The sequence below is a fragment of the Sciurus vulgaris genome (assembly GCF_902686455.1).
Source record: "Sciurus vulgaris genome assembly, chromosome: 9".
NCBI classification, from domain to species: domain Eukaryota; kingdom Metazoa; phylum Chordata; class Mammalia; order Rodentia; family Sciuridae; genus Sciurus; species Sciurus vulgaris.
In genome coordinates, this window is record NC_136469.1 from 3184851 (window position 1) to 3210148 (window position 25298).

Below are 25298 nucleotides of genomic sequence, written 5' to 3' on the forward strand. Positions count from 1 at the left end.
GCAGGTTTGACAAAGGACTTGGAAACTTCTCTCCCACATCTGAGCTAAGGACTGACAGACAGGACAGGCACAGCTGCCCCCTCACCTTGTTGGTGGAAGGAAGTTGTTTCCTAGGAGAAATTCACACCCTCGAGGAGCAATCACCTACCTCCGAAGCTCATCAATAAAAAATCGACCAATTCTTTAAAATTCAAATACTTCCATAGCCCAGCATGCTTCTTGTCCCCCAGATAGCAATGAAAGAAACCTGTCAGACGACCACACCGAGGGCCGCTGTCTGCTCCTATCTGCTTTCCGAGGTCCAACCACGCAGGTTCCCTCTGCACTACCAGAACCACCGCCTTCGTGGCACTCAGCCCTCGGATTAGACCTCCGCTCAGGGGCGCGTGGCCTCCAAGGGACTCGCAGTATTACCTCTCAGCGTCTTCAGGCTGATGGCTGAGCATGGCCAGCTTCTCGTCCTGTTCCTTGGTTTTGCTTACAAACTGTCCACATGGAATCTAAGAGAAAAAGACAAAAAGATACCAAGGACGTGAGGCTCAAGCTGCCTCGAGGGGAGACGGCAACGCGGCCCCCGAGCGGCCACCTGTTGGGTGCCTTTCTGTCCAGGCCATGTTTTCAATCTCCTCTGCTGTGGGCACTGCCAGCTGTGGGGAGGACGGCCACAGCTTGCCTCTGCTCACTTTCAATCAAGAGCAAAACACTGAGAATAAACCCAGACGCCCTGCAGCTAGGAAAGATCCTCGTGACAGGGAGAAACTGTCCAGGAGCGCAGAAGAGAGCTGGGCCTTCCAGCACGCGGGACGTGAACCATGGATGCTGCCAGGTGACGTGTCTGAGGCTGTCAGCCCCGGCCAGCAGAGCTCACCAGGCGTGCCCAACCACCAGCCAGACGGAGAGCCTGCTCCTCGGGCTGCCACGGGTCCTGGCTTCCCCCAGGGCCTTAGTAACGGTGTCCACGACTCTCAGGACAACAGGGGAGCTGGGCTGCGACCATGAGCAGAAAAGGAGGGGGAACGCAGCGCAGACACAGAGCCCTCTCTCCCCGTTTTCCTGTCCAGCATTAATTGCAACCTAAGCCCCAAACTGTGGTCAAACATGACACAGACGGCGTCAAACCCGAGGGCAGACAGTGGAGTCCTGAGGTGGAAGAATCTGAAGCCTCGTATATGTTTTAAAAGCCAATTCCCACAGGCAATCAACACATTCTAAGTGCATCTGGAAACTAGGAATTGCTGTGATCCATTAGCAAATTTAGGGAGTTAAGTCTGTAGGAAATTCGAAGCCAGTTTGTCTGTTTTATGAGTTTTTGTTGAATCATAAAAACAACCAAAAAACAGTTTGTTTGTTAAAATGCTCCAAGAAGGATCCGTTTCAGGTGTTGGCAAGCCGCTGTGGCGTGGGAGGGTGGCTTTTTGTTCTACTCTGTTTTGGGCTGTGACAGTTGTTTAGAAGCCATCTGTTACCACCAGGGTAGCCAGTTACTACATGAAAGCGGACACCCAGGTGCTGGAGGAGTGGGACCACCAGGAGAGTGGGCCTCCTCATCTGCAGAGCTGCGCCCGCCCCTGCCTGCCTGCCTCCCCCGGGAAGGCAGGGCCGCCTCGGGCAGCCCCCGAGAGGGCTCACGGTAAGGGTCTCCTGTCCTGCAACTTCTGCACGATCACTTCCTACGCCAGCTAATCAAGTAGACATCTGCAGTGATTTCATTGACTCGTCCAAGAATTATAGCACCAACATTTTACAAGAGAGGAGACAGAAGCCCAGGGAGGACAAATGACCTGGCCAATAAATGGCCAAGCCCTGTGACTACTGGTCCTTGATTTCAAGCTATTCCCCAATTAAACATGGCACAGAGCACATTTTAAATCTGAAATAAAGTTAGATCTATCTTAGTACTAATTTTTAAAAGTAATATACAACATTTTTACATCATACATGAAACATATTCTACATCTCACATGAAGGTTCATAAAGACATGTGCTTAGGGAATAACGCTGTGCTATTTGGACTCTGATGGTCACACAGTGGACAGGGGAAGGGAGCCATCCAGACTGCAGGCTTGCAACTTGTCCCTCTGAGGCAGTGCAAGCTGACAAGGATCATTCCACCAAGCCTTCCAAGCAGACGTTTGATAGCTGGAATTCACATCTATTATTCTATCCAGGGAGTTAAAATACCTCCAAGGGGAACTAGAAGCCGGTATTCCCAACATGACCGTGGTCTGCACTAGTTCATGCATGTCCATCACAGGTCTTTCCATTTCTACTGCCTGGAGGGTGGCTCTCCCCAACCCAACAGGAGCAAAGGAGATTATCAGAAGATAACTGCAACCAGAGGCCTTCTCTCTCAAATGGAAGCAAATAAATAAAACCACGCTGAGCCCCAGGGCCCAGGGCCTCCTCAATACCAGGGCCTCATATTCTTCTTCTTCTTCTTTTTTCAATCTTAGAGAAAACAAATAACTTCAGAAGTCTTGTGGAATTCAACAGAGGTTTCCATACCTCTCGGAACTTGATCTCTGCTAATTACGGACATGAAGCCATGAGATAAGGAATTCTCTTCCCTCTGGTTTCTCACTGAGCAGAGAAGCACAGAATCAGTCTGGTGGGAGGTCATGAACTTCATGAACTCTTACTGGCTGGTGTGGGGACCAGGGGACAGGCTGTGTCAGGGCACCTGATCAAAGACAGGAAGCACAGGGTGGGCATGGCCAGCCACTCTAGCTGCACGCGACAGTTACCCTCTTTTTTTTTTTTTTCACTGTTACCAAAACACCTGACAAGAATGATTTAGAGGGGGAAAGTTTATTTGGGGCTACAGTTTCAGAGGTCTCAGTCCACAGAGAACTGACTCCATTGCTCTGGGCCTAGGTGAGGCAGAGCATCATGGTGGAAGGGCCCAGTGGAGGGAAGCTGCTCCCCTCGTGGCAAAGTCAGGAAGCAGAGAGGGGAAGGGGCCAGGGAAGATGCACCCTCCCAGGACGCGCCCTCCAGCCACCCACCTGCCCACAGTCACCACCCAGTCAGCCCCTTCCCATTGGGAGGGACTGATTGGGCCACAGCTCTCGCAGCCCAGTCCTTTCATTCCTGAACATCCTGCTTTAACACAGGAGCTTTGGGGGACCCCCACATCTAAGCCATGGCACCCTCCAACACGCTTCGTTAACTCTCCTGTAAGGTAATGTGGTTCAGATACTCGAAAGAGTTCCTGAATGGTGCACCCCAGTGAGACGTAGAAGACGGTGCACTTCCATTGCACAGGCGTGAACACCCTCCGACCTGGGCATTCCCAGCAGGTGCCCAGATGCTCCTCCTGAAGGACCACAGTTCATGTGGTCAGTTTCTCTGCTTGGTCAAAGCAAGCAGTGCTGCCGAGCTCTCTGTGAGCCTTGAGGTCACAGGCAACGGGTCTCCTTTGCCCTCATGCCAATGACCCTCCTCCCCTGCACTGCAGGGCCTCTGGGAAGCCATCTTTCTGCCCAGATATGCTCACGTGTATGGTTTCTGGGGCGATGGACATGGTGTGTGTCTTTGTTTGTAGGAAGCATGACCCCAGAGCCCTGCTCGACTCCAAAAACCTGCTGTCCACCCAATGCTGAGATCCTTCTGTAAAGTGATTTCTAGAATCCATGGCACGTTATTCTGAAAGTATTGGAAAAATGTCTAACTAATCTGATTAAAGTTTCGTGAATGTGGGAAGCAAGTCAAGTTCCGCAGCGTCAGTTGGAGTAAGAAAGCTCAGAGCGCAGTGGTGGGGCTGGCTTCTTCTCTTGCTTTATTAAGCATCTTCCTTTGCACATCTACAGACACAGGGCAGGGTAGCAATTACGCAGGATCAGAAGTGGGACTGCCCGGGCACCATCCTGGGCCACATTCCCGGCTTCTAACTGGACCAATTGCAGCTTTCTATGCTCCTTCCTCTAAAATGCAGGGATAATAATGTACCTGCCTCCTCATGTGGCCGAGACGAGACATAAGGATATAGTTTTAGATTATTATATGGTTTTATTTTCAAGTATTTTAGTGGATTATATCGTTTTATTTTTGCCCTTTTTATTTCAACCAAATTTGAAAACAAAAGGACTGACAGTTCTACAGTTGTCTGTGATTTTGTCTTCATGGAAAGACAGAGGTAAACTGCAGATGGCTTTCAGACCCATGAGATTGGCCAGTAGAGCCTGAGAGGTTGACAACATCGCTCGGGGCAAAGGCAAGTGTGTGTCTGTTTGCACACTTGACTGCTTTCTTCTTCTCTTCCTCTCCCATCCACTACTCCTTTATACAATGAGTTCCCGTGTTGCTAAAGAAGCAGATGTCGCTTTCTGTTTAACTTAACCAAGAGATGCCTTGGATTCTTGAATGGGTTTCAGTACATCAGTGAAGAGCATAAGTTGTTTGATTGCTTGAGCAGAAGTTTACACAATCCACAGTTCCAAAATAACCCAACTTTAGAGGACAGACTGACTTTTGGAAGTAAACCAGATTCTATGAGCCTTCTGCCATTCTTGGTGACAGCCTTCCACACCTGGGATTTCTAAAGTCAGGTTGAAGGACTGGAGGCGAGAGTTGCCAGTCAGAGTCAAAGTCTGCTAAAGTCAGCCTTAGAGACCTTGAAAACATCATGGTAAAAGTTGCCTCTAGTGTAGGCTGGCTGTGCTGGTCACATCCGTGTTGTAGCATGGAACCTGTCAAAACGTTGTCACATCAGAGGTGGGAAGCCCAAACAGGCAGAGGCCCCAAAGCTCTATGACACGCGTCCCCCATGGCACCATGTACAGCTTGTGATACCTCCAGACGAGTAGCCTCACTCTAGTGCTCGCCTTCCCCAAGTTCAAACCAGATGGTAACCAGATCTGTGTGCTTCAGATGGAATATCCTAGCTAAGCCATTATCAAACTCCATCCTGCTTGTCTGTGTGTATACATAAAACTAGCAAAGATTCTATAAGAACATATGCTGAAAATGTGCAGTGTAGGTTCACACACTTACATACAGAAAAGCCTAAACTGATGTTTTTCAAAGTGATATTTCAGTATTTAAGAATACACAAAAGGCTTTTATTGATCACATAAGAGACCTGCAGGTAGTCAGTTAATAAAAAATTTGTCCTAGTGTAGTAGTGAATGCCTGTAATCCCAGCAGTTGGGGAGGCTGAGGCAGAAGGATCAAAAGTTCAAAGCCAGCCTCAGCAACTTAGCAAGGCCCTAAGCAACTTAGTGAGACCCTGTCTGTAAGTAAAATACAAAAAAGGCCTGGGGATGTGGCTAAGAGGTTAAACACCCCTGGGTTCAATCCGCAGTACCAACAAAGAAAAAAGAAAAAAATTGGCTAAAACGGGAACTCATAAAGAATAAGACATTGATGCCACATTGCTGTGGTGTAATTTGAAATGCACGTGTACCTCACCTACCACGCCCTTTTCTCCAAATAGACATCTACCTGTTGTCCACCTGGGCCTCCTGGTCCACAATGAATCCTCCATCAACTCTCGTTTTAGTTTCTTTACAAGGAACGAGAATTATAAGAAACAGTGCAGTTGGGAAGCAAAAGGCTTTTAGACTCTTAGGGCACTTTTCCCATCTTCGTATTTGTCTCATCTACATGCAAGTTAAATTTGGTAACTACCTTTATTGGATATTTCCCAGGTGTTCAAATTAGGTTGTACAGAAACAATGATTCTTCTACCTTTTTGCACTTGTACACCATCAGCTATGTGCAGTTCATTTAAATTATGTAATTGCCATTAAAAAAGTGAATTTATAGGTGGATTGGGAGAACAGACAAAACCCAGAGCTGGTGAATGAGCCACGCAGCTTTCAGAGGCAGAAATCAGAGCAGGACCCGAGCTGTGAGCACTGGCCGCCTTGAGAGCCAGCCCCGCCGTGCAGAGCGCAGGGACGGCATGCGCTGGAGGCTGCAGGGAGAGCAGCAGCCGGGAGGGAAAAGACCTGCGGAGCCAGGAGGCCCAGCAGTTGGGGACAGTGGGTGGCGAGTGACCCAGGCAGCAAATGTCTCCACTGAAGGCATTAAAATCCTTTATAACAAACACTGTGAAGGAATAAGACAATCCTCTTAACACTTTGTTTACTTTTAGTAACTTTATGGCTTTTTGTGATTTGCAAAGCCCATTGGTTGCCAATATGCAAAAAAATAACATTTTATAATCTTTTAAAAAATCCTTGCTGTTATAGGCAACAAAGACATGCACAAGAATCTCCAATATGGTTTCCTAATAATACCTTTAACCACTCCTTATTCAGGAATAGCCCGTTTGCAGGTCCAAGCGGCTTTATTCCTAGAGCTCCCTATCAGTCATTGTATCCCTGATAAAAGGAAGGGAATCCACTAGAAAGAGGGTGATGGGCACATCAGGTGACCATGCCACCAACCCAAATTTACAGGTACGACACTAGGACACCACCGAGCCTCTCTGATGATTTCCAAGCAGAACAAGCGAATGCAATTCAACAGGATACGCCAGTCACAACAGGAGCTGTGGTCCCTTCTCGCTCACTCGCTGCCTCGGCGAGTGAGGCTGCTGCTCCTGAGCAGCACCTGGGCACCTCTGCTGGCGGCTGGAGACGCTGGGAGGAAAGTTCATGCCACTCTCACTTACAGTCATGGCTCAGAGAACTGAGAAGAAGGAGATTCGGGATGCACATGGCTGGGCCAGATGAGAAACCCAAAGAGTCACAGGTTTCTTTCCATTTCACGTTTCTGAGAAAGACGCCGCATCGGGGACTTTTGTCACCTATTTCCTTCTAAGAAATTTTTTTCTTATAGCAAGGAAGGTTTTTCCCCACGTTCTCTGCAACTCAAGGCACCTCAGGCACCTGCCTTTCTTCTACGAGCACAGTTGGGAATTGAAATTGGAAATGTTCCTGAATCAGGAACCAGGAGGCTGCGATTCTGTCTGCGGCCAGGGCATCACCCACCCTGTGCGTCTCTGGATAAAGTCTTTATCACCACCTCTGAGATGGGAAGCGGCTGGGCGTTGTAGTGGCCGAGTCGCTCTGATACCGATGGACTATGAAATCGGTCATCCCGGATCATTGCAATGTGGCTGCTGACGCCCCTGTCCTAGTGCTTGGTGAAGTGTCACCCGGGACCAGTCCCTACTGGAGCAAGAGGCTTTTCTTGTCCATGGAAGGGTCTTTCATTCTGCAGTTAGGCTTTTATTCTGGGTCTTTTTCCAACTCTTTTCTTGGAAATAGTCTCACACTGTGGTCCTTCACTGAAGAGTTTCATTGAAGCTCCCCAAATTACAAATTCAACTTTTTAAACATGTATATTAGAAGCATGATTGGAGTTAAGCTGTACGATGAGGATCTCATCTTCTCTATAATCAACAGGCAGTGGAATGAGTGGGACATCACTTTTCTATGTCATATGTGGATACACCACCAGCGAAACTCCACATCATGTACAACCACAAGCATGGGGTCCTAATTAGAATCAGTTATACTCCATGTATGTACAATATGCTGACGTACACTCTACTGTCACGTATACCTAAAAACAACAAATAAAACAAACCAAAAGTAGGCTGCATCTTCCCATCTCAGCCCCCATGGATGACTTCCTTCTCAGAGTGAAGCTAGCACTTTCCTCTTCAAAGGCAAGAACATGGGGCTGAGCAATCAAACAAAATGCCCCATTTGAAAGCAACCTTCAACTAAGCTGCACTACAAGATGTTTTGTCTCCTGTTTCCTGGCAAATGGCAAGCTCCAAATAAATGTGATGGAATTTAAATCTTTTTTAATGTTTCAAAACTCACTGAGAAGCCCAGAGGGGAAATGATTTTTGTGAGGCATGAACGTGAGTACGTATGTTATTATTTATGAAAATTGATTATTCTGCTGAAAATCATGAAAACGTGGGATTGAGGGCGTGTTTGCTTCATGGGACGTTGATTGTTCCCATATCTGTCCCAGGTGAGGCAGCCTCGGCCCCTCCTCAGCAACCTGCTCACAGCACCAATTCCTCCAGTAGACTCTCACCCACTGGAGAGGGCAGCCACGGCCAGCCTGAGCCAATTCCTCAGGAATCTTTGCACACCAGGATTTGATTTCAATGTTACAAGTTTTGTCTTATCAGTATGTATTTTATATTCAAAATATAAATTCTGTATGCATTTGAGTAAGTAACTGAACTAAAACCTAGTCTTGTACAAAAATCATTTTGAACATCCAAGCTGTTTCATGAGAAGCAGTTGGAGACTGGAAGAAGAGTGGGTGCCTGTTACACGCTGGCATCTCATCCTTGGCTGTGAGCATGTAGTGCCTCTGTACAGGGCCAGGCTGGGGCTGAGGTGTGGAACAGAGCCAGTCCCAAGCCCGTCCTAGCCTCCTGCCCACCTGCCTGCAGGTGTCTGCAAAGCCACACTACCTGGATTCCTCTCCTGTCCCTGAAACAGCTCGTGAGCAAGTGTGAGGGAGGAGGACATTGCTCAGCAGTAGAAGCCAGGCTGGAGACTGTCCATGAAACACACACCATCATCATTTTCTTCATCAATCAGCTGTGCTCAGTCTATCACCTGGGCCACCCAGACAGGCAATCTCAACATTCAAGTGGTGATCCCCAGATCAGCAAATACAAGTGAAAAGAACTGTGCTGTTTCCATTCCTCCCACGAGAGTAAATGGAAGACAGTTCAATCATCATTATCAAAAATGAAGACTGAGAGCAGACCCGTGGTGTGTGAACGCTGTCTGCTGGAAATGAGAAACCCAGGTGAGAGCAGGCGCTGGGCTCAGGTCAGAATCCACTTTGTCTGTTACATGCCGAGTTCAAGATCTTCTCAGGCTAATTAGGACTTAATGTTAGTGATGGTGGTTATAATTTTAATATATTCTTATTGTTTTTAAACAAACAGCAAGACAATAATTAGAAGTTCATCTTACCGTTTTCCCTCCTATTGAAGCAAAACTAAATTTCACATGAAACACTGTGTTTCTTTTCATGAGAAATCAAATGTGATTGTTTTCATACTATTCCTATATTTTATGGTTCCCTTGCAAAAGGGGTGCACATTTCCAGCTTATTTTAATATATCTACAGTTGTTTTATCTTCCATAACTAAAAAAAAAAAAAAAAATAAGCTTTTTCCCAGAAGGTTTTTGACCACATTTCCAAGCGAGGAGCTGGTGCGGAGTGAGGGCGCATTCCCTAGAACTACAGGGCAGTGGCACCACGCGCTGCCGCGTGTGCAGGCTACGGTGCACAGGGCCCAGCATGGGCCACCTGGGCACCGCCCGCTGCCTGTGCAGCTCAGTCACGTCTGAGGGGACTTTTCACTGTGTCTGCAGTTGGAGGCCTGATTTAAAGCTGCAAGCGGGTTGTCCCCCCTCAAGGGCGATCCATCAATCAAACTGCTGGGCCAGACCCTCACACAGGCGGATCACCAGCTGAGAGCTGGCCGCCTGCCCGGCTGCTTCTGTCACCCAGGGCTTTGCAGGCTCTGATGCACCAGGGAACCCATCTGCAGTGCTGTGCCCTACGGTCACCCCCCTGAGGTGTTTGTGTGCAGAACTAGGGTATTCCATCCAGAACTTTCCTAATGAAACTGAGTTTTCACTCATGCTCTCTGCAATTTCAGCAGAAAGGTTTGTTAATTTTTAATTCTCACTTATTTCTTAAGACCAGAGAATATGTGGGGAAGGCCAGGGTCCTCTCTTCTCTGAAGGCTTCACCCCCGTGGAACAAAGATCTGAAAGATCCCAACCGCCACAATCCCAAACGTACAGGAGAATAACCGGCCGACAGGCTCTCCTGAGCACCTCCCATTGTCCCATCCTAGGGAGGAAGGGACCTCAGGAGTCAGGAGGCCAGGAGCGGAGGATCGCAGCTGAAGGAACAGGATTCAACAGCTGGCAGACCAGGGGCCTCGGCCTCCTCCCTCCACGGAGGACTTCCCACCCCGTCCCACGCTGGCCATCCCGCACTGCCTGGGCACCAGGCCTTCGGAGGCATCCAGGCCTGACTGTTCAGTGGGACCCGGCCCAGCTCCTCGGCAGCCCGGGGTCTCAGGCTCCTTATTGGAGCGGCTGAGTCTCACATTCAGCTTCTGCGTGTAAAGTTCCTCCTTCCTGTCCCCTTATCTCATAAGCGCCGGGAAATGGGGGGCGGCCGCATATCTCCACAGAGCGGCTGTGGAAGCCGACCAACAGTGCCTGGAGATGCACCCAGGGGTCTGGTCAGCAGGAGCCCGGGAGTGGACAGGGAAGGACGAGAGTGACGGGGACAAAGACAGCACGCACGCAGGGGCAGCAGAGGAGGGCAGGCCGTGGGGGCTGGACTCTCTTAATTTGCTGGAATTTTTAAAAATACATTGCAATTTTGATCTTTTTAAATGACCTCAAGAGATTGAGGAGACCCTCTTTGGAAATCGTTTCCTAGCACTGATCCACTCCAGAGAGTTGCTCCTGCCCTTTGTGTGGAGCCCTGCAGACCATCCCCATGGGGACAGTCCATGGAGGGGTCCTCGCCTTTGGCAGCAGGGAGCCTGGCCCTGGGACAGTGTTGCAGGTTAGGGACGCACGGTCCCCATCATCCCTGAGCCAGAGAGGGCCGTCCACCTTGTCCACTACTGGCTGTAAAACTCCCTTCCTTGGGAGACGATTGGACTGTTACACTGAAAGCTACTCCCAGGGAAGTTTGTTTTCCATTCTCCTTTGGGAAAAAAGGACTACTCTGAAAAAAACATTCCAGTAGCTTAATATTTAGAAAAGCATCGTTTCAAATGTTGCTCTGCTTCCCATGGACGTGAGCATAGAGCACCACAAGGACACAGGCAGGGTGGCCCACTGTGGAGCACGTGGGGCATGCGTGCCTGGTCACCACCGAATCGAGACGGGCAGCCCTGCGCCATTCTGAGGAGCAGGATGACTACTTGGATTTCATTATTAGTCAGAGAACTTCTGGAAGTAATAAAGCCAACAGGATGACACTCATGTAGTGAAGTGCTCATGAAAGTAGCTGACTTGGTATGGAGACAAGAGCCACCTGCTAAGAACGCTAAAGTACAGACTGCAGCGGGACACCACAGCCCCCCGAGGAGCCTCCCTCCTCAGCACACAGACCCTTACCTTAGTGGCTAATGGTCCCAGGCTCGTCCTCCATCCTACACGCACGTTAGGACCCCTGAGGGGTCTGAAGGAGGAGTGCAGTCATCCCGCGCTCTGGTGAGCAGGGAGGTGCACGTCCAGGCCTGGGTCACCCACCCTGCGCACCTGAGAGCTCTGGACAGTTCTAGGACACGCACCTGTGGGTCCGGCCCCGAGACTGGTCTGTTGGGCTCTGAATCAGACAGTAACCAAGTGGTTTAAGTAGAAGCATGAACTTGAAAGGTTAAGCCACCCATACACAGGGAAACCCCCTTTTTAAGAAAGTCATTCTGCTGCAAAGAGGTCATTAACATTCACCCCTCGGATACAAACACGACCTACGGATGAAAGGTTCTCAGCCTGCGTGAAACACCACAGAGGATTCCCTCTAGTCTGTGCTGTAATGGAAACCCGGGCCCGCGTACCTCTGGAGGCAACGCTGGTAGGACAGGAAGTCCACCTGCCCACTGAGCGGAAAGTTCTCAGCCTCCAGGGCCACACACACACGCCCTCAGAAGCAGCACCGTTTACTGTAAGGGCCGCAGAGGGCACGCTCTCATTTCTAGGAATACGCCTGTCTCATCTTCCTTTCTTTCCCCGAGCGGGCCGGCCAGCACCCAGGGTAACATTTAAGCGCCCTTTGAAGTCATCTAGAAATAAGCCCATTGCCTTTTACGAAGGAGGGGCCGGGGGTTGTTTCTTCCTGAGAGGGAAAATCGTGTTTATGGTCTCAGCGTGGCTTCTCCAGCCTTTCAGGGTGAGGAAACACCTGCGTTTCTGTTACCAGAAGAGAACATAGCCCATCCAGTCTGGAGCAGCGGTGATCCTCTCTGGAGGGATGAGGAGGGCTTCCCAGGGCAGGGTGGCAGGCCTGCTGGGACTGGTGCCAGGGGTTGGGGGCTGGGACGGGAGCAGAGGGAACAGCACTCTGGCCACACTGAGGGCACAGCTCATCTCACCTGGACGGGCCCCTCACTGCAGGAAGACGGTGACACTGTGCTGACGGTGACCTGCTGCTCCCCTGCCAGCACACGCTGTAAAGCTACGCTGTCAGGGAGGGAGCCTGGCACGTTCACATCGCAGAGCCCTGTGCACGTCAATCCTGACTGGCGAAGCCTCACGGGCTACCTTTCCTTTATGCTTTCAGGTACTTACAAAAGTCCTCAGGAAAAGGAAGCAGCCCATCACACAACGTCGCTTGCACAGGCAGTCGACCTAAAATCAAATCAGAACAGAAGCTGGGCAGCAAGCCACTCACCCTGGACCTGAATCTTCAGCACACCGACAAGAAAACGCCATGGCTTCAGCACCTCCTGAGGTGTTTGCCATGTCTCGTAAAAAGTCTCTTTAACTAACACAAAATAACAGTTCCCTTGTTCATTTCTTTCCATGTGAGAATAATAATTTCTTAAAGTTGCATGAGAATGTGCCATTTTAGTGCAGTACCAAAGCAGCAGGGAGAAATCCATCAGCCAGCAGCAGGAAGGCGGAAACCAAGCTGTCCCTGTGTCCCGACTCCGTCCTCACGTCCTTCTTTCCTGAAAGGACTGTCGCCATCACAGAGAGCTCACGGGGAGGCAGGACAGGAACACTACTACTAAATCTCTGAGGAGTTCCTGGACTGCGTGGAGGTCCCCTGTCCCCGCCCTGTGCCTCCTGTGGGGTGATCACTGGGTGGAGGGCAGGGGAGGCGCAGGGGCAGATTTCACAGCCTGTGAACCCAGCAGAACAGCCACTCCAGTAACACCCAGGAGGTGGGGTGGGAGGTGTCAGCCCCGGGAACAGGAGTTGGGCAGCCCGGGAGTGGGAGAGGACCACGGAGCTGGACAGACTTCCCGATGGCCACTTCCCATGTCTTTACCCGGAGAGCGGCTGGACGTGCCCCAGGGTGCCACTGTGAGGTGAAGTCACGGTCCTGGGGCACTGCACCTCCTCTTGACACATCCGAGCCCCCGTACAGCTCCTGGGAGCTGAGGGGGCCACCTGGCAGCCCAGCGATCCGACCTGTCCACAAAAGGGCATTCTGTCTAGTGACCTGCCTTAAGAGACAAGCAAGGAGAGTCAAAAAATTAGTAAAACGCGAAGCCTAGTGCCTGAAGGCGTAGATGGGAAATTAAATCTGCACGCCTTGAGGGCCAAGTGTCAGAGGGCAAAGGGGGAGCGAGGAGAGAAGGAGGCTGCAGAAGTGAGGCCAGGCATCTCGGAGCGGAGCTGTGGGGGATTAGCCTGTGCAGCAGAGACCGTCCCCAGACTCTCAGCTCAGGAAGGAACAGGCTCAACTGTCAGAGGTGAGCTGAAGATCGCAAGCCAGGGACCCCATTGTGGAGGCTGCCGCAGGCGGGGGGCAGGCAGAGGGCCTGGGCCGAGGCTCTCCTGGCACCAACTCAGGCTCCTTCCCGCTCCTCTCCCAACATCCAGATTCCAAATCACAGGCAAGAAATGGAAGCTGAGTGGACACTGTCCAAGTGAGCTGACTCCCCAGGGCTTCCCCACCCTAAGGTTTCTAGCATGTGGTAAAGCCAGGCTGGCAATGTGCGTGTGACAGGTGCAGTTTCTCAGCCGTCCAGCCCGGACTGGGCCTGCGGGAGGTCAATGTGAGCCTCTTGCGATGGCCATGAGGAGCGATTCAGACCACAGTCGTTCCCATGACGGTAGGTGGTAGGACAACACTAGCCGTGCTCCTTAAAGGGCAGAGGGAGACATCAGGCCCAGGAAAGGGTGAGCTCAGCCTGTGTCTCCTAGCCGGCTTGCAGGAGTCAAGCCGGGGAAACGAGGGCTTCTGATCCCAAAAAAGAGCAGCTCTCCTCTCTCATCAAGTTCCCGTAACTAGGTGTCTAGCCAACTCAGGTACTTAATGATTTATTATTTCAAAGAGAAGGGCCGTTCAGCGTGTGTGCTGGGTCACTCCCCCATTACAGTGTGTGTGCACATGTGTTTCACACCAGCACAGACGGCGAGGGGCTAACGAGCACGTGGTCTTAACCATTACAACATCAGCTGTGCTCTCTGGCACCAGATTTTGTTCTGCAGATTTCTGCCAGAAGGGCGGCTGCATCTTGCTAAGGACAGGGACAGGAGGTGACATAAACTTCTTTCTAGATGAGATGGAGAGGCAGAGATGAGCCAGGGACGTAGATAAATCTGAAACGCAGCTGCTTGGGACAGAGTCCAGTTCCCACTGCGAGCCAGCCCCAAAGACAGCATGACTTTCAAAGGCAGTCCAGGTGTGGATAGAGCGGAGGCGTCCCCTGGGACCTGGGCAGAGCCTCTGACTCCCAGGCTCACCGCAACTGCACCCTTTCCAGTTCCTAGTGCACATGAAACACTTGCCCGCCCGTCGGGAACGCACTGCTTCCAGCATCGAGGGCCTCTGATCCCTCCTGGCCCGCGTGGAATGCCACCCAAAGAGCAGTGACCTAGAAGCCAGGGCTCCGGCCGGATCCGCGGTGACGCCAGGCGGCCTCCGCTCTGAGGCGAGTTTGGCAATAGAAGCCGAGGCATCCTAGCGGAGGGGAGACCTTTTAGCAATTTCCTGTTTTCAACAGGAGACCTAAAGGGTGAGAATGACTTCTGATGCTCAGCTGTGGCCCCCGCGACCTCTGCGGGCACTCGCCGTTCTTAGATGGTCTTCGGTGCCTCAGTCCTTAATTTAAACTCGAGACGGGAAGACAGAATACCTGGCTAGCCCTCCAAGTCACAGGGCCTGTGCTTTGATACCACAGATAGAGGACAACACATTTTCAGTATTTTTGATTATGGCATGAATTCAATTGTCTTTTTTTTTTTTTTTTTTTTTAAATGTCCCTGTGTGATTGGGGAAAAAAAATCCCCAAAACATGACTTTTACATTATTCAATAGTATCTCAACCCTGAGTTGTTCTACTTGTAAAATTACATTACCTTTTTCATATGTTAAGCCAAAATGTCAAAGACCCAGAAGGTTGGACTCCTAGCACCATGAAGAAGCTATGTGCCAGAAGGCACAATTTACCGCCAAAGAATAATCAGACCCTGGGGACAAAGTGTCACCGTGTACTCCACTGTGCTGTGAAATGCCTGACAGTAAGAGAAAGCCCTCGGCCTTTACGGAAATGTCCTCTATTTCACAAAGCTGCTTACAGTTGCAAAAAGTCAAAAGTAGCCAAAAATCTGAAATAACAATAAAATTTCTTTTAATTTTTAAGTTATAAATGTCACACTAAGACTTATGTGGAATTTCAACAGTACCAAACTATATTATACCAACTGAAAAAAAAAATGGAGAAGTATCTTCTTCATTTCCAAGTCAACCATTTTCAGGAAATATGGTGTATACACATAGAACTGGTATCAGAGAAGGTATAATGTTCGTTACTGAATGAGGCTAATGAGCATTACTCTTGGTAAAAATGTGTCCAGCTGGGTGAAGCTAAGAGTACTTCCTGCAACCCAATAAATCAGCGAGGAGATTCCCAGATCATTCTCTCTGGTTTTTAAAACTGTGGGGGAAAAAATATATATACATATATATAATAACTATCTGTATAAGCATTCTTTGGACAGAGTCAATTGCTGAAGTCAAGTTTACAGTAAAGCCAGCTCCCATAATTTAATAACATTTTCATTATTGTGTGGTGATTAACCACAAATGGGACTGACTCACATACAGGTTTGATGATGATGATGATAATTGAGAATAATGATTAGCAATTATTTCTGATCATCGTTCATGTGCTAGAAGCTTTGCAAACATTATCTCCTTGCTCCTGGAGTTAGGTCTCTGGACTGACAGTACGGGCATCATCAGAGACTTTCAGAAGCACAGGGTCTCAGGCCCGACCCAGACTTCCTGAATCAGCAAGATCTCCAGGACAGGAGTGGAACTCACTGGTGAGCATTAAACATCACATCACCTCATTTATTCTCCGCAGTGACTGGCCAGAAGCCACCACTCTCCCCATGCTGTTGGTGAGGAAATAAAGCCCAGGGAGGTGGGGGTCCACATTCAGAATGCCTGTCGACAGAAACAGCCCAGCGTTGGCCTGGACAGTGCAGACCGAGCTACGGAGGAAGGCCCACGCCACCACGCAAGGAGAGGACGCCCGCCAGAGGCTGCCTCAGCTCGGCCAGTGTCTCCTTGGCAGGACTCGAGCCCCAGCCATGGGTACCAGAAGCCTACCGTGGCTGGTCCCCACGCCGTGGTACTGTGACTGTCCATGAGAAAACGAAGGTGTTCCACAGTCAGCTGGGCGAGAGGCAGGTCTAGGGCTACCCACCTTCCCACGGCCCACGCACCCTTCGGTCCCATCAGCCTTTCTGCCCGGCCTGAGTGTACCCGGTGGGCCAAGGCAGCGTGGCACTCACTCAGAGCAAGGCTAGTCCCCAGGACAGGGGGCACCTGAGGCTCCAGGCCTCGGGTCATGGGCCTAAAGGACTCTGTGCCAATGCAGCAGCGTGGTCCATGAGCGGTCAGCGGGGACTTCTGCTGAAATCTGCAGTCCTCAGAAACGTAGCCATCGACCTTCATTTTGCTTCCTGAGTCCTGGCCACAGTCCAGGAGGGATCTGGCCTCCTTCCTCCCTGGCCAGAGCCATCACTCTCGGGAGCCTTGGCCAGATTCAGTGGGGCAGAGTGTCCAAGTGATTCCTTCCTCCATTTCCAGGGTTTGGGAAAAGGACTAGACTATAGTTGTGACCTCAGGGAGAGTGAAGGACTTCTAGTGGCCCCTAGACGTCCTTTCCAACACAGCCACGCAGATGTGGAGCTCTACCCAAAGCTCAGGGGGGAGCACGGAAGAGGCCACCTTCCTGCTCTCGGCAACCTTCGAAGGGAGTGTCGAACAGACACAGGGCACAGTTTACAGCTGGCTGAGTTTTCAAACACTGAGCAGACCTGCACCTGATCAAGGGGCAGAGCGTCTCCTTGGGCGTGGCTTCTCGTTGTCCCCCCCAGCAGGGTCTGGGAATTGCCTGGGCTGAGGAACCTGGGGTTGGTGGCCCCCTCAGTAGAGGTGAATTGGTGCCTGTGGTGTGCACACAAGGTCCACACTGATGGAAGTCAGGGACTCACTTCCCTGCGCCTCCAGGCTATTGTTTGCTGGGTCCAACCTTGGGAGTTGAGGGGGCCTTGTGTGCTTTCAGGAAGCTGCCCTGGGCTGCAGGGCTATGGGAAATGCCTCTCCCGCTTGGCCCAGCGCAGGCCTGTCGAGGGTTTTCAGCTCTCTTAGGCTATAAATATCCCACTCGGACCTGCCCCTTCCTCCTTCCAGCCACCTTCTGTCACTTCTCCAAGTTTTCTGTGTGGCAGCCTTCTAGTTTGAACAAGAAGCCGTGAACATCCTGTGAGTGTCCACTCTGGGTCACCTACTCTTGGTCAAGGAGGCCACTCCAGGTGGCTTGTGGGTGAGTCGGCGAGTGGGGCTGCGCTGTTGGTTCCCCAGGTCTGAGGCCTCTGGCCATTCTGTGTCAGGGGACATTCTAAGGAGACTCAAAGCTCCTTGGGCTCTTGGTGCTCTCTGTGAATTGCTCTGGTTTCTGGTAGAAATGCCTCATGCCTGTGATCCTAAAGTCTGCTTGGCTATGTCCTACAGCAGTCTCACCTTCGTACGGAATCAGGGCCTTTCCAGAGAGGCAGACACCAGGTCTATGATAACCAAACAGGAATGCCACCAACATAAATCCCCTCGTTCCTTAAGAAATTCAGTGCTTCGCGGATGTTGGGTGAAGACTGGTGACAGATTCACAGGTTCATAAGATAGACATTGAGTTTTTCCTAAATTAGCAAAGCCACACAATAGTGTGTAAGTTTGGTTCTCTATTGAAATAGCCAGTGCTAAGTCACATGTTGTCCTCAAAATTGCAATTGAGATTTCAATGATGTTTCCAAGTATTTCATCGGTAACTGGACGTATTCTAAAGAGAGAGAGAGAGCAGATGGGAGCAGGCCTCCTGAGGCAGGTTCACAAGGGGTAGAGCTTTTCTTCTGCACACATTACTGGCCACAGCAAGGGTGGTCCAGATCCAGGAGTGGAGAAGGGGCTCCACCTCTGGATGGGAGAACAACGTGGCTTTCCAGTTTCTTCCATCCAGAGGAAAGACCCGCTCCCAGGGTCCTCGTCCTCAGCCCTGGTTAGAGCCAGTGCTCCAGAGCATGGTTGCCCAGATCCTCCAGCGGCTTTGGTCTGGCTGAGAATGGGGTTGCCCCTCTGACCCCACCTCGCTTGTGAACCACGGGACTGCGAGCCAGAGAACGGGCTGCTTTACATTTTGAGGCTTCAGGGGACTTGCTGCAGAACAGAGGCTGAGAGGCTGCCCTGTTGCATCCTAGGATAGGGTAGCTATGAAACCTTAGAATCTAATTCTAGTTATATTTTTGTCTTTTGAGAAACACTTGAGAGTGTCCAACCCACTGTCCCCCCTCAAGAGAACAAGTCAACATAACCAGTCTGCTTGGTTTGTCCGGTCCTCTCTGCAGCAGACCCGGGACCCTTCTTGCTTCATCATGAACCACTCCTGAAGTTCAGCCAGGCACCCTGCGTGCCCAGGTTCCTCACTGCCGTCACTGGCAGGGCCGTACCTCTCTGGGCCAGTGGCTCTGGGGACCTGCCCCTGCTTATCCTGGGTCCACCTGCAGCTGCCTGTCCTCTGGTCCTTCCTTGAACATGCAGCTGTAATCAGGGATCCTCACAAAGGGGCTCTTCTCTCATTCAGGTGCCTTTCTTGCTGTCTAAGGTCTTCCAAAGAAGTAACTCTGCCTGCCTGAGCAAAACCTTCTGGGGTGCTAATGGAAGAACAGGAGCCTCGGAGGCTGTGGATCCGTCACTCTTGCCTCCTCAGGGACCTTCTCTGGACATAGCATGGAGCCAGGTCCAATGAACGTCCCAGACTGGAGCTCAGCTGGGGAAAGTAGGGGAGCAGAGGCTGGGGCAGGGAGGTGCGCCAGGAGAAACCCTCGCGACTTCTCAGTGGTCTAGTAGCTGCAGCACAGGTGGAAGCAGCCGGTGCTGCTGCCCAGTGTTGGAGAGCCCAGGGCAGCGAACCAGCCCAGCTCCAGCTTCTGCTGCCGCTGGCGCGAGCACAGCCCATGCCAGATGGGCAGACTGTGGGCATTGGGCCCTCTCTGTGGGAGGTGGGTCGACACGCCCACCAGCGTGGAGCACCCATCAAAACCCCAAATCGGGTGTTAGGCCATTGAGAAATCCCGAAGCGAGAAGCTGGGTGAGCAGGCCTCAGCATTCAGACAGCTCGCAGAGTCTGCCTCTACCACGTGTGCCCCAATGCCCTCTGAGCTGGGCGCTACCATGTCCCAGTGCTTCTGTCCTTCCTAAGGAGCGGAAGGGCGAGAGGAACGTTGCCCCTCTGGCAGTGCAGAGGGAGGCCTGCTGGCAGGAGCAGCAGGTGCACCCGGGTCAATGGCCCAGGAAGCTTCCAGTCCCAGGGCTGTCTCTGGGTCCCTGTCCCCACGGTGGTGGAACAGCTCTGGCAGAGACCAGAGACCTTGGCAGGAACCACAAGTACTTCTGCTTCCTTGCTGTGATGGTCAGAGGTGGAGAGAAGACTACCTCGGCTAAGGAGAAGAGGAAGCAAGGTCAGCACGACAGTGGCCGTCACTCCCATAAGATAGACGTGGAGATGTCTGCAAGGGCCCAATGAAGCAAGCATGCATTGTTAAAAAGAAGAATGATCCTGGGGGAAGAATCACTCCAGGCTGAGGTGGGGATCATCTCAATGAGCAGGACCTGGCCACTGCCCTCTTGGTAATCCTGCAAGTGAAAGTCTGGCTGGAGACCATGCAGGAGGCCTGGCTGAACAGAAGTGCACCCTCGCGGTGGATCGAAGTGGAGAACCATGTCAGTCACGCCTTCCAGACAGACTCCTGAGCTGTCAAGGGCACGTGCTGGACGGGCTCAGCCCTGGGGAAGTTCCTGGGTACCATCTGCTGTCACCTGAAACTCAGGATCATGAGGACAAGTTCAGTTAGACTCAGAGGGAAGAACTAGGTGTGCTCGGGAATCTTCACAGCTGCTCTGTCTCGGATCGTGCATTTTCATGGGACCAGAGCATGGATCTCCTTCCGGCACCAGTTCCCTGGAAGGCCCCTAGTCCCTGGGGTGCGGGAGTGCAGCTGCAGCACAGGCACCCCTTTGCCCAGCTCTTGTTGACCGAGTACCCTTTGCATAGATTTGCAGGAACTGTGACAGCCCAGGGGCTGGTTAGAGCAGTGGAAGCTCCCGGCCCAGAGTGCTGGACTTAGGATGAAGCTGTGGCCTCCGCTTACGTGGGAGAGCTGCCAAGGGGTTGGGTTTTCAGAGTACTTTCAGAGTAGCCATGAACTCCTCTGGACCACACAGCCATGCCACTGCAGTGAGGTGATTCAAGTCCACAGGCCTGGCTATGCGGTGCTGCCCACGTCTCTGAGGACCAGACCTGCTTCTGGACTTTTCTCCCTGACGAGAGCTTCGTCCTGGGGCATCACTGGCCTGCCGGCATAACCCGTGGTCTGTTCTCTCCATGGTGCTCTCACACGACATTGTGGGCCTCAGCTGCGGATGCCAAGCCCTGACCCCTGACTCTGGTGTGTCCGTGCCACACCCCAGGCCTGTGCAAGGCTGCACAGTTACTTCACACCCACACAGCCTTCACTGTCAGCGGCAGTGGGACAGCCCAGCAGAGCCGCCTCCTGCAGCCCCTCCTGGCCCGTGCTGCCTCCCTGGTCTGCCTCCTTCCTCACTGCTGGGAGCCCCTCATCCCCCTCCTCCCAGAGCCCTCAGGTTTGTTGAGTTCCATGTTGGAGGCCTTGTGTTGGAGGCCCCATGTTGGAGGCCAGTGCAAAAGCCATCAGAGCCCCAGGGGCCTGGCTCCTGAAGCTACATCCTGGGAGGAGAAAAGCACTCCGGTTTTTAAACCTGACTTTGTGACTTGGCCAAATAACACTCAGCTGCTCATCTACAAAGAGACCCCAGCTGTCACAGGGTGGTGGGGTGGCTGAGGCCTGAAGAGAACTTGTCCAAGGTGACTGGTCAGGCCAGGCATTCTGTCCATCAGCTTGGGTGACCAGAAGGAAGCCTGACGCCCGAGGCGTGAGTGTGGAAGTGTGGGGTTGAGCTGGCTGGACCCCAGGCTGTGCAGGGCTGGACAGGCCATTTTAGTCTCAAGGAGCACGGGAGCCACCTCCTGGGTAACGGTCCTCTGTCCTCCACTCTTCTGGACACTAATTGCAACCTGGTTATAGTGGCAATGGCCCTACAGAGACAACAGCGGCCCCCCTACACCACCAGGGAGCCCAGCAGAGTCACACTGGGGTCATGTGCCCTCAGAGGGCCACCAGTGGGTGGAAGTCAGCTCTCCCGCAGCCACTGAGCCTGCAGGGCAGGTCTGCAGGACCTGAAGGCCTGAGGCTTTTGCCCTGAAGGGGTATGATGGTGGATCCCTGGGCTTCCAGAAGAAACGGGGGTGGTGTTTCCAGAGGAGCCAGTGTTTGGACAGAAGACCAAGGAGGCTTGTGCCAACGTCGTGAATCAAGAGGAAGTCCTCCTCGGGGGTGACAGCTGCTGAAAGGGCGAAGAGCGTGTGACGCTCCATGCTAATGGGGACACGGGGTCCTATCAAGGACCGAACAGCCTTCCCCATTGGGAAGCTGTGGGTGCGTGGTCGTCATCTGCCGGGGCTCCCGGCTACCACCATGCACCTGGGGCCTCTCCAGGCCCTGGTGGAATTGCGAAAGTAACCAAGAAAGGTGTTGCCAGTCAGGTGGTGTGCGGCTCTGCTCTCCTTCGCCTTCTACATGGCTGTCTGCAGGGGTGTGCCAAGCGCCTGGGTGTGCACACAGATGTACTGCAGATATCATGCCAAATGCACATATATGGTGAATGCTTGAGATGATCCTTGATACGATACATCCATTCTTGTGCCGATCTAGAGGTCAGTATGCTCAGTCCTAAGAAGAAATGTGAAACAGCAATTCCCGTCCGGCCCCTGCGTCTGTGGGAGCACATCACGAAGGGCGCCTGGCGTAGTCTCGCCTGAACCACGCAGTTAGAAGTCGTTTCTGTGAGGGTGCAAATGAAAGAGGAATGTGACTCGCCAGATGGCACCGAAGGCTCATTCTAACCTGGACAGCTCGGCGAGACCCTCGCAGACAGGAGGCCCGAATCCCAGCAGCAGAGTGAATGGATCTGAGCAGCCCACCATGTGCTGGCCCAGGGGGGCGCAGTGTGTCTTGCCAACTGCTCTAGGCTGGGTTTGAAAGCCTGTGCTGGTCTTGACACAGGAGAGAAGAGACCAGAGACCCACCAAGCTCCTCACCCCCGCTGGTGCACCCCAGCTGCTCGAGTAGGAGCCGCGAGGGACCTGGTCCTCAGCCTGGGTGCGCACGCGGACCGTAAGCTCCCCCACCGCCCACCCAACCGTGTAGGAGCCTATCTTTTCCAGCTATCACTCTGGGTAGGTAAAAACTACTCTTGTAAAAACTGCCTTCGTGGTTACTGGAAGCTGGAGCGAGGCCATGACTCATCGCTCGCAGGCCTGACTGTGAGCGTCCCAGCACGGGCTGAGCCCCTCGGGGGTGAGGGGGCCCTCCTGCCTCTCCTCGCCATCGGAGTGGCACTTTCTGGATGAAGTCCCTCCCTGGAACCTCTGCCTTCAGTTGGCAGAGAAGAGGGTTTTGATGACACTTTTGTCACCTGGCCCTTTCTCTGAAGTCTCAGGATTGGCCACGTTGTACAAAGCACCCTGGAGTGTGGCGAAGATTCCGAGCAGCAAGAAACTGAGGGACAGAAATGGACAGACAGCTGCACCCAGAGTGGGACAGCCTAGGACGAGGGAGGGGCCAGACAGGCTGGAGCCCCACCCCATGCCAAAGGAAGAGAGCTGCAGATGTGGGGATTCTGCTTTTATTGAGTAAGGACTGCTTTTCTAATCATTTGAGTAGTTAAAATGCAGGTGATTTTAGAAAAACGTGGCATGAGAAATGAGCCTGGTGTTTGTTGTGGAAACCCGTCTGCCCTCCCTGGAAGGCCTGGCAGGCTCGCTTGGAGCAGCCTGCACCAAACAACACCAGGACCAGAGTGGCCTGTTTGACTCCTTTTGAGCTTAAAATCTACCCTGAGCATCGTCTAAGAGGGACAGGTGGCCTCCCTGGACCTCCCCCTTTCTCTGACAAATTACATGCTAAAAAGCTTCCCATGTCCTTGTAGGAGATTGGGTAAAATGTCCATTTCTACAATCTCCAGAAGGGAATCTTCAAGGAAAAACAAGTGGGGGCACCACTATTAACCAAATTTGTGAGATAAAGAAAACACAAACGTTACAGAAAACAGTGATTCCAACAAATGTTGTCTGACAGCAAAAGGCAGGCAGTCTGTCATTACTTTGGTATTTACAGATGATTTCTGGGTGGCACCAGTGGACAGTGTAGATGGAGCATCTGGCATTCTGCGTTGTTTCCCGCCTCCTGTCGAGGGCCCTGAACCCACACACTGGCCTCGTGGTCCAGAAGCCCATTCATGAATGTGGTGTGGAGCATGTGCGCCGTCAAGTGAGTGGAGGGCATGTCTGGGAGTGTGCGACTGATTCCTAAGAGGCAGGGAAGGAGGCCCAAGGAGAGAAGGTGAGGCTGGCCCAAAGGAGGGACGCAGAGAACCAGGATGTGGCCCCAACATTCCTGGGGCACGCAGAGCTGCCCGGAGACTCGGGGTCCGGCAGACAGGGACGGTGTCCACACAGTGGCAGCACTGAGGGAGTGGACACCCTGATGCTCCCCTGGTTGGTCTGGCTTCTTCCAGGGTGCTGTGCCTCATCTTTGGCAAACCTGCTGGTCCTGAACCACCTCTGCCTCTGGGATCCGCAGTACAGCTCTCCAACTCTGGAAAACGAGCGCTTCAAGGTCGCCCTAAGTGTCTTGACAAAAGGAGATCAACTCTCAGGTATGCTACTGTATACTACTGTACCTATTTGAAAATCTCAGGGATTTAATTCATTTATAGGTAAAAGTACATTCCCTAAACTCATTTTAATACTATAAAATATCATATCTCCAACTGAAAGGCACTTGGTGGGACTCCCCCACGCGGAGGCGAACCTTCCTGGGCTGCCTTTCCCAGGAGCTCGGCCGCATGCTGATCCCGCTGCAGAACAGCAGCAGGAGCGGCTCACCCGCACTCACGGCCGAGTCGCCCAGAGGCTGCTTCTGGCCTGCAGCTGCCTCAGAACTTTGCCAAACACCATGTGGATGAGATTCTGGTGACGCAAAACCTCTGACTCCAAGTTCCTGTTTTATCTAAGAGCTAAGGATTTCAAGCACGTCCATCACAAGAATGACAATCCATCGTCTGGCTTCAGTCTTAAGAACAAGTTCATCTATACCTGCTCATCATTTTTTGAATGCTTGCTTTGACTTTTGTATCTTTCAACTATGACTTTCCCCCGGTTTTTGTAATCGTTATATTTATGATTTCAAACCTTCTGTTCACGTTTGATTTTTCAGAGGCCTGGGCTCTCACCGGCATGTCCCAGTCTGGGACTGGAGAGCTCCTGGGGACCCAGACCCAGGGACAGCTTCTCCGGGAGCTTCCTCCATGGAGAGCCCGGCTCCTCCCTGGGACCAGTGCAGGCTGCAGCTGAGCTTGCACACCACTGGGCCGTGCAGAGAGGCCGGCACGCAGTCAGCTCTGAGGGTCCTTCCTGTCTCATCCTCCTATCCTATCTCTTCTCCTTCTAATGGATTGTGATAACCAGAGTCGCCCTCTGCATTGAAGGCAGACTTTGAACTTCAAGTGACAGATTTAGAGCAAGCCAACCTACATGCACGCGCGCGCGCACACACACACACAATCGCTGGTTTATGTATTTTATAATTCTGGGGACCTAAGGTCCTCCAGAACCAGGCTTACATGTTCCTGTCTTTCAGTCCTTCTCTCCACCCAATCCAGAGTCGTGCACGGCATGGCACACATTAACTACAGGTATCCTTTTAAAACGCCGTGAGGATCTTCTGTCAGGAGCCCTAAGCTTGTGCTCCATCCCTGCCAATCGTGAAAGACGTGGGGTCTTGGCTGAGGAGGACAGGCTCCAGCAGAGCCTCGCTCCACGGCAGACCCTGGCTCGTCTCCTCTGTATCCCTTCCGTGGAACGCTGCTTTTGACCTACGCTAACCTCAAAGCTTGATTCAGGGGTCCTCCGTTGTTCCCAACGGGAACTCTTTGCGGTAAAGCAT

General features: G+C 52.1%; 1 protein-coding gene across 1 annotated transcript in view; it reads right to left on the reverse strand.

The window, feature by feature from the left end:
- Window positions 1–12172, reverse strand: part of TNIP3 (TNFAIP3 interacting protein 3) — a 65447-nt gene extending 53275 nt beyond the window's left edge. Inside the window, exons 1-2 of the mRNA XM_079153406.1 lie at window positions 12068–12172; window positions 415–500 (exon numbers count right to left, since the gene is read on the reverse strand). Of these exons, the coding sequence (XP_079009532.1) occupies window positions 415–446 (32 nt within the window). The 5' untranslated portion in view covers window positions 447–500; window positions 12068–12172. The remainder of the gene's footprint in view (window positions 1–414; window positions 501–12067) is intronic.
- Window positions 12173–25298: the final 13126 nt, after the last annotated feature.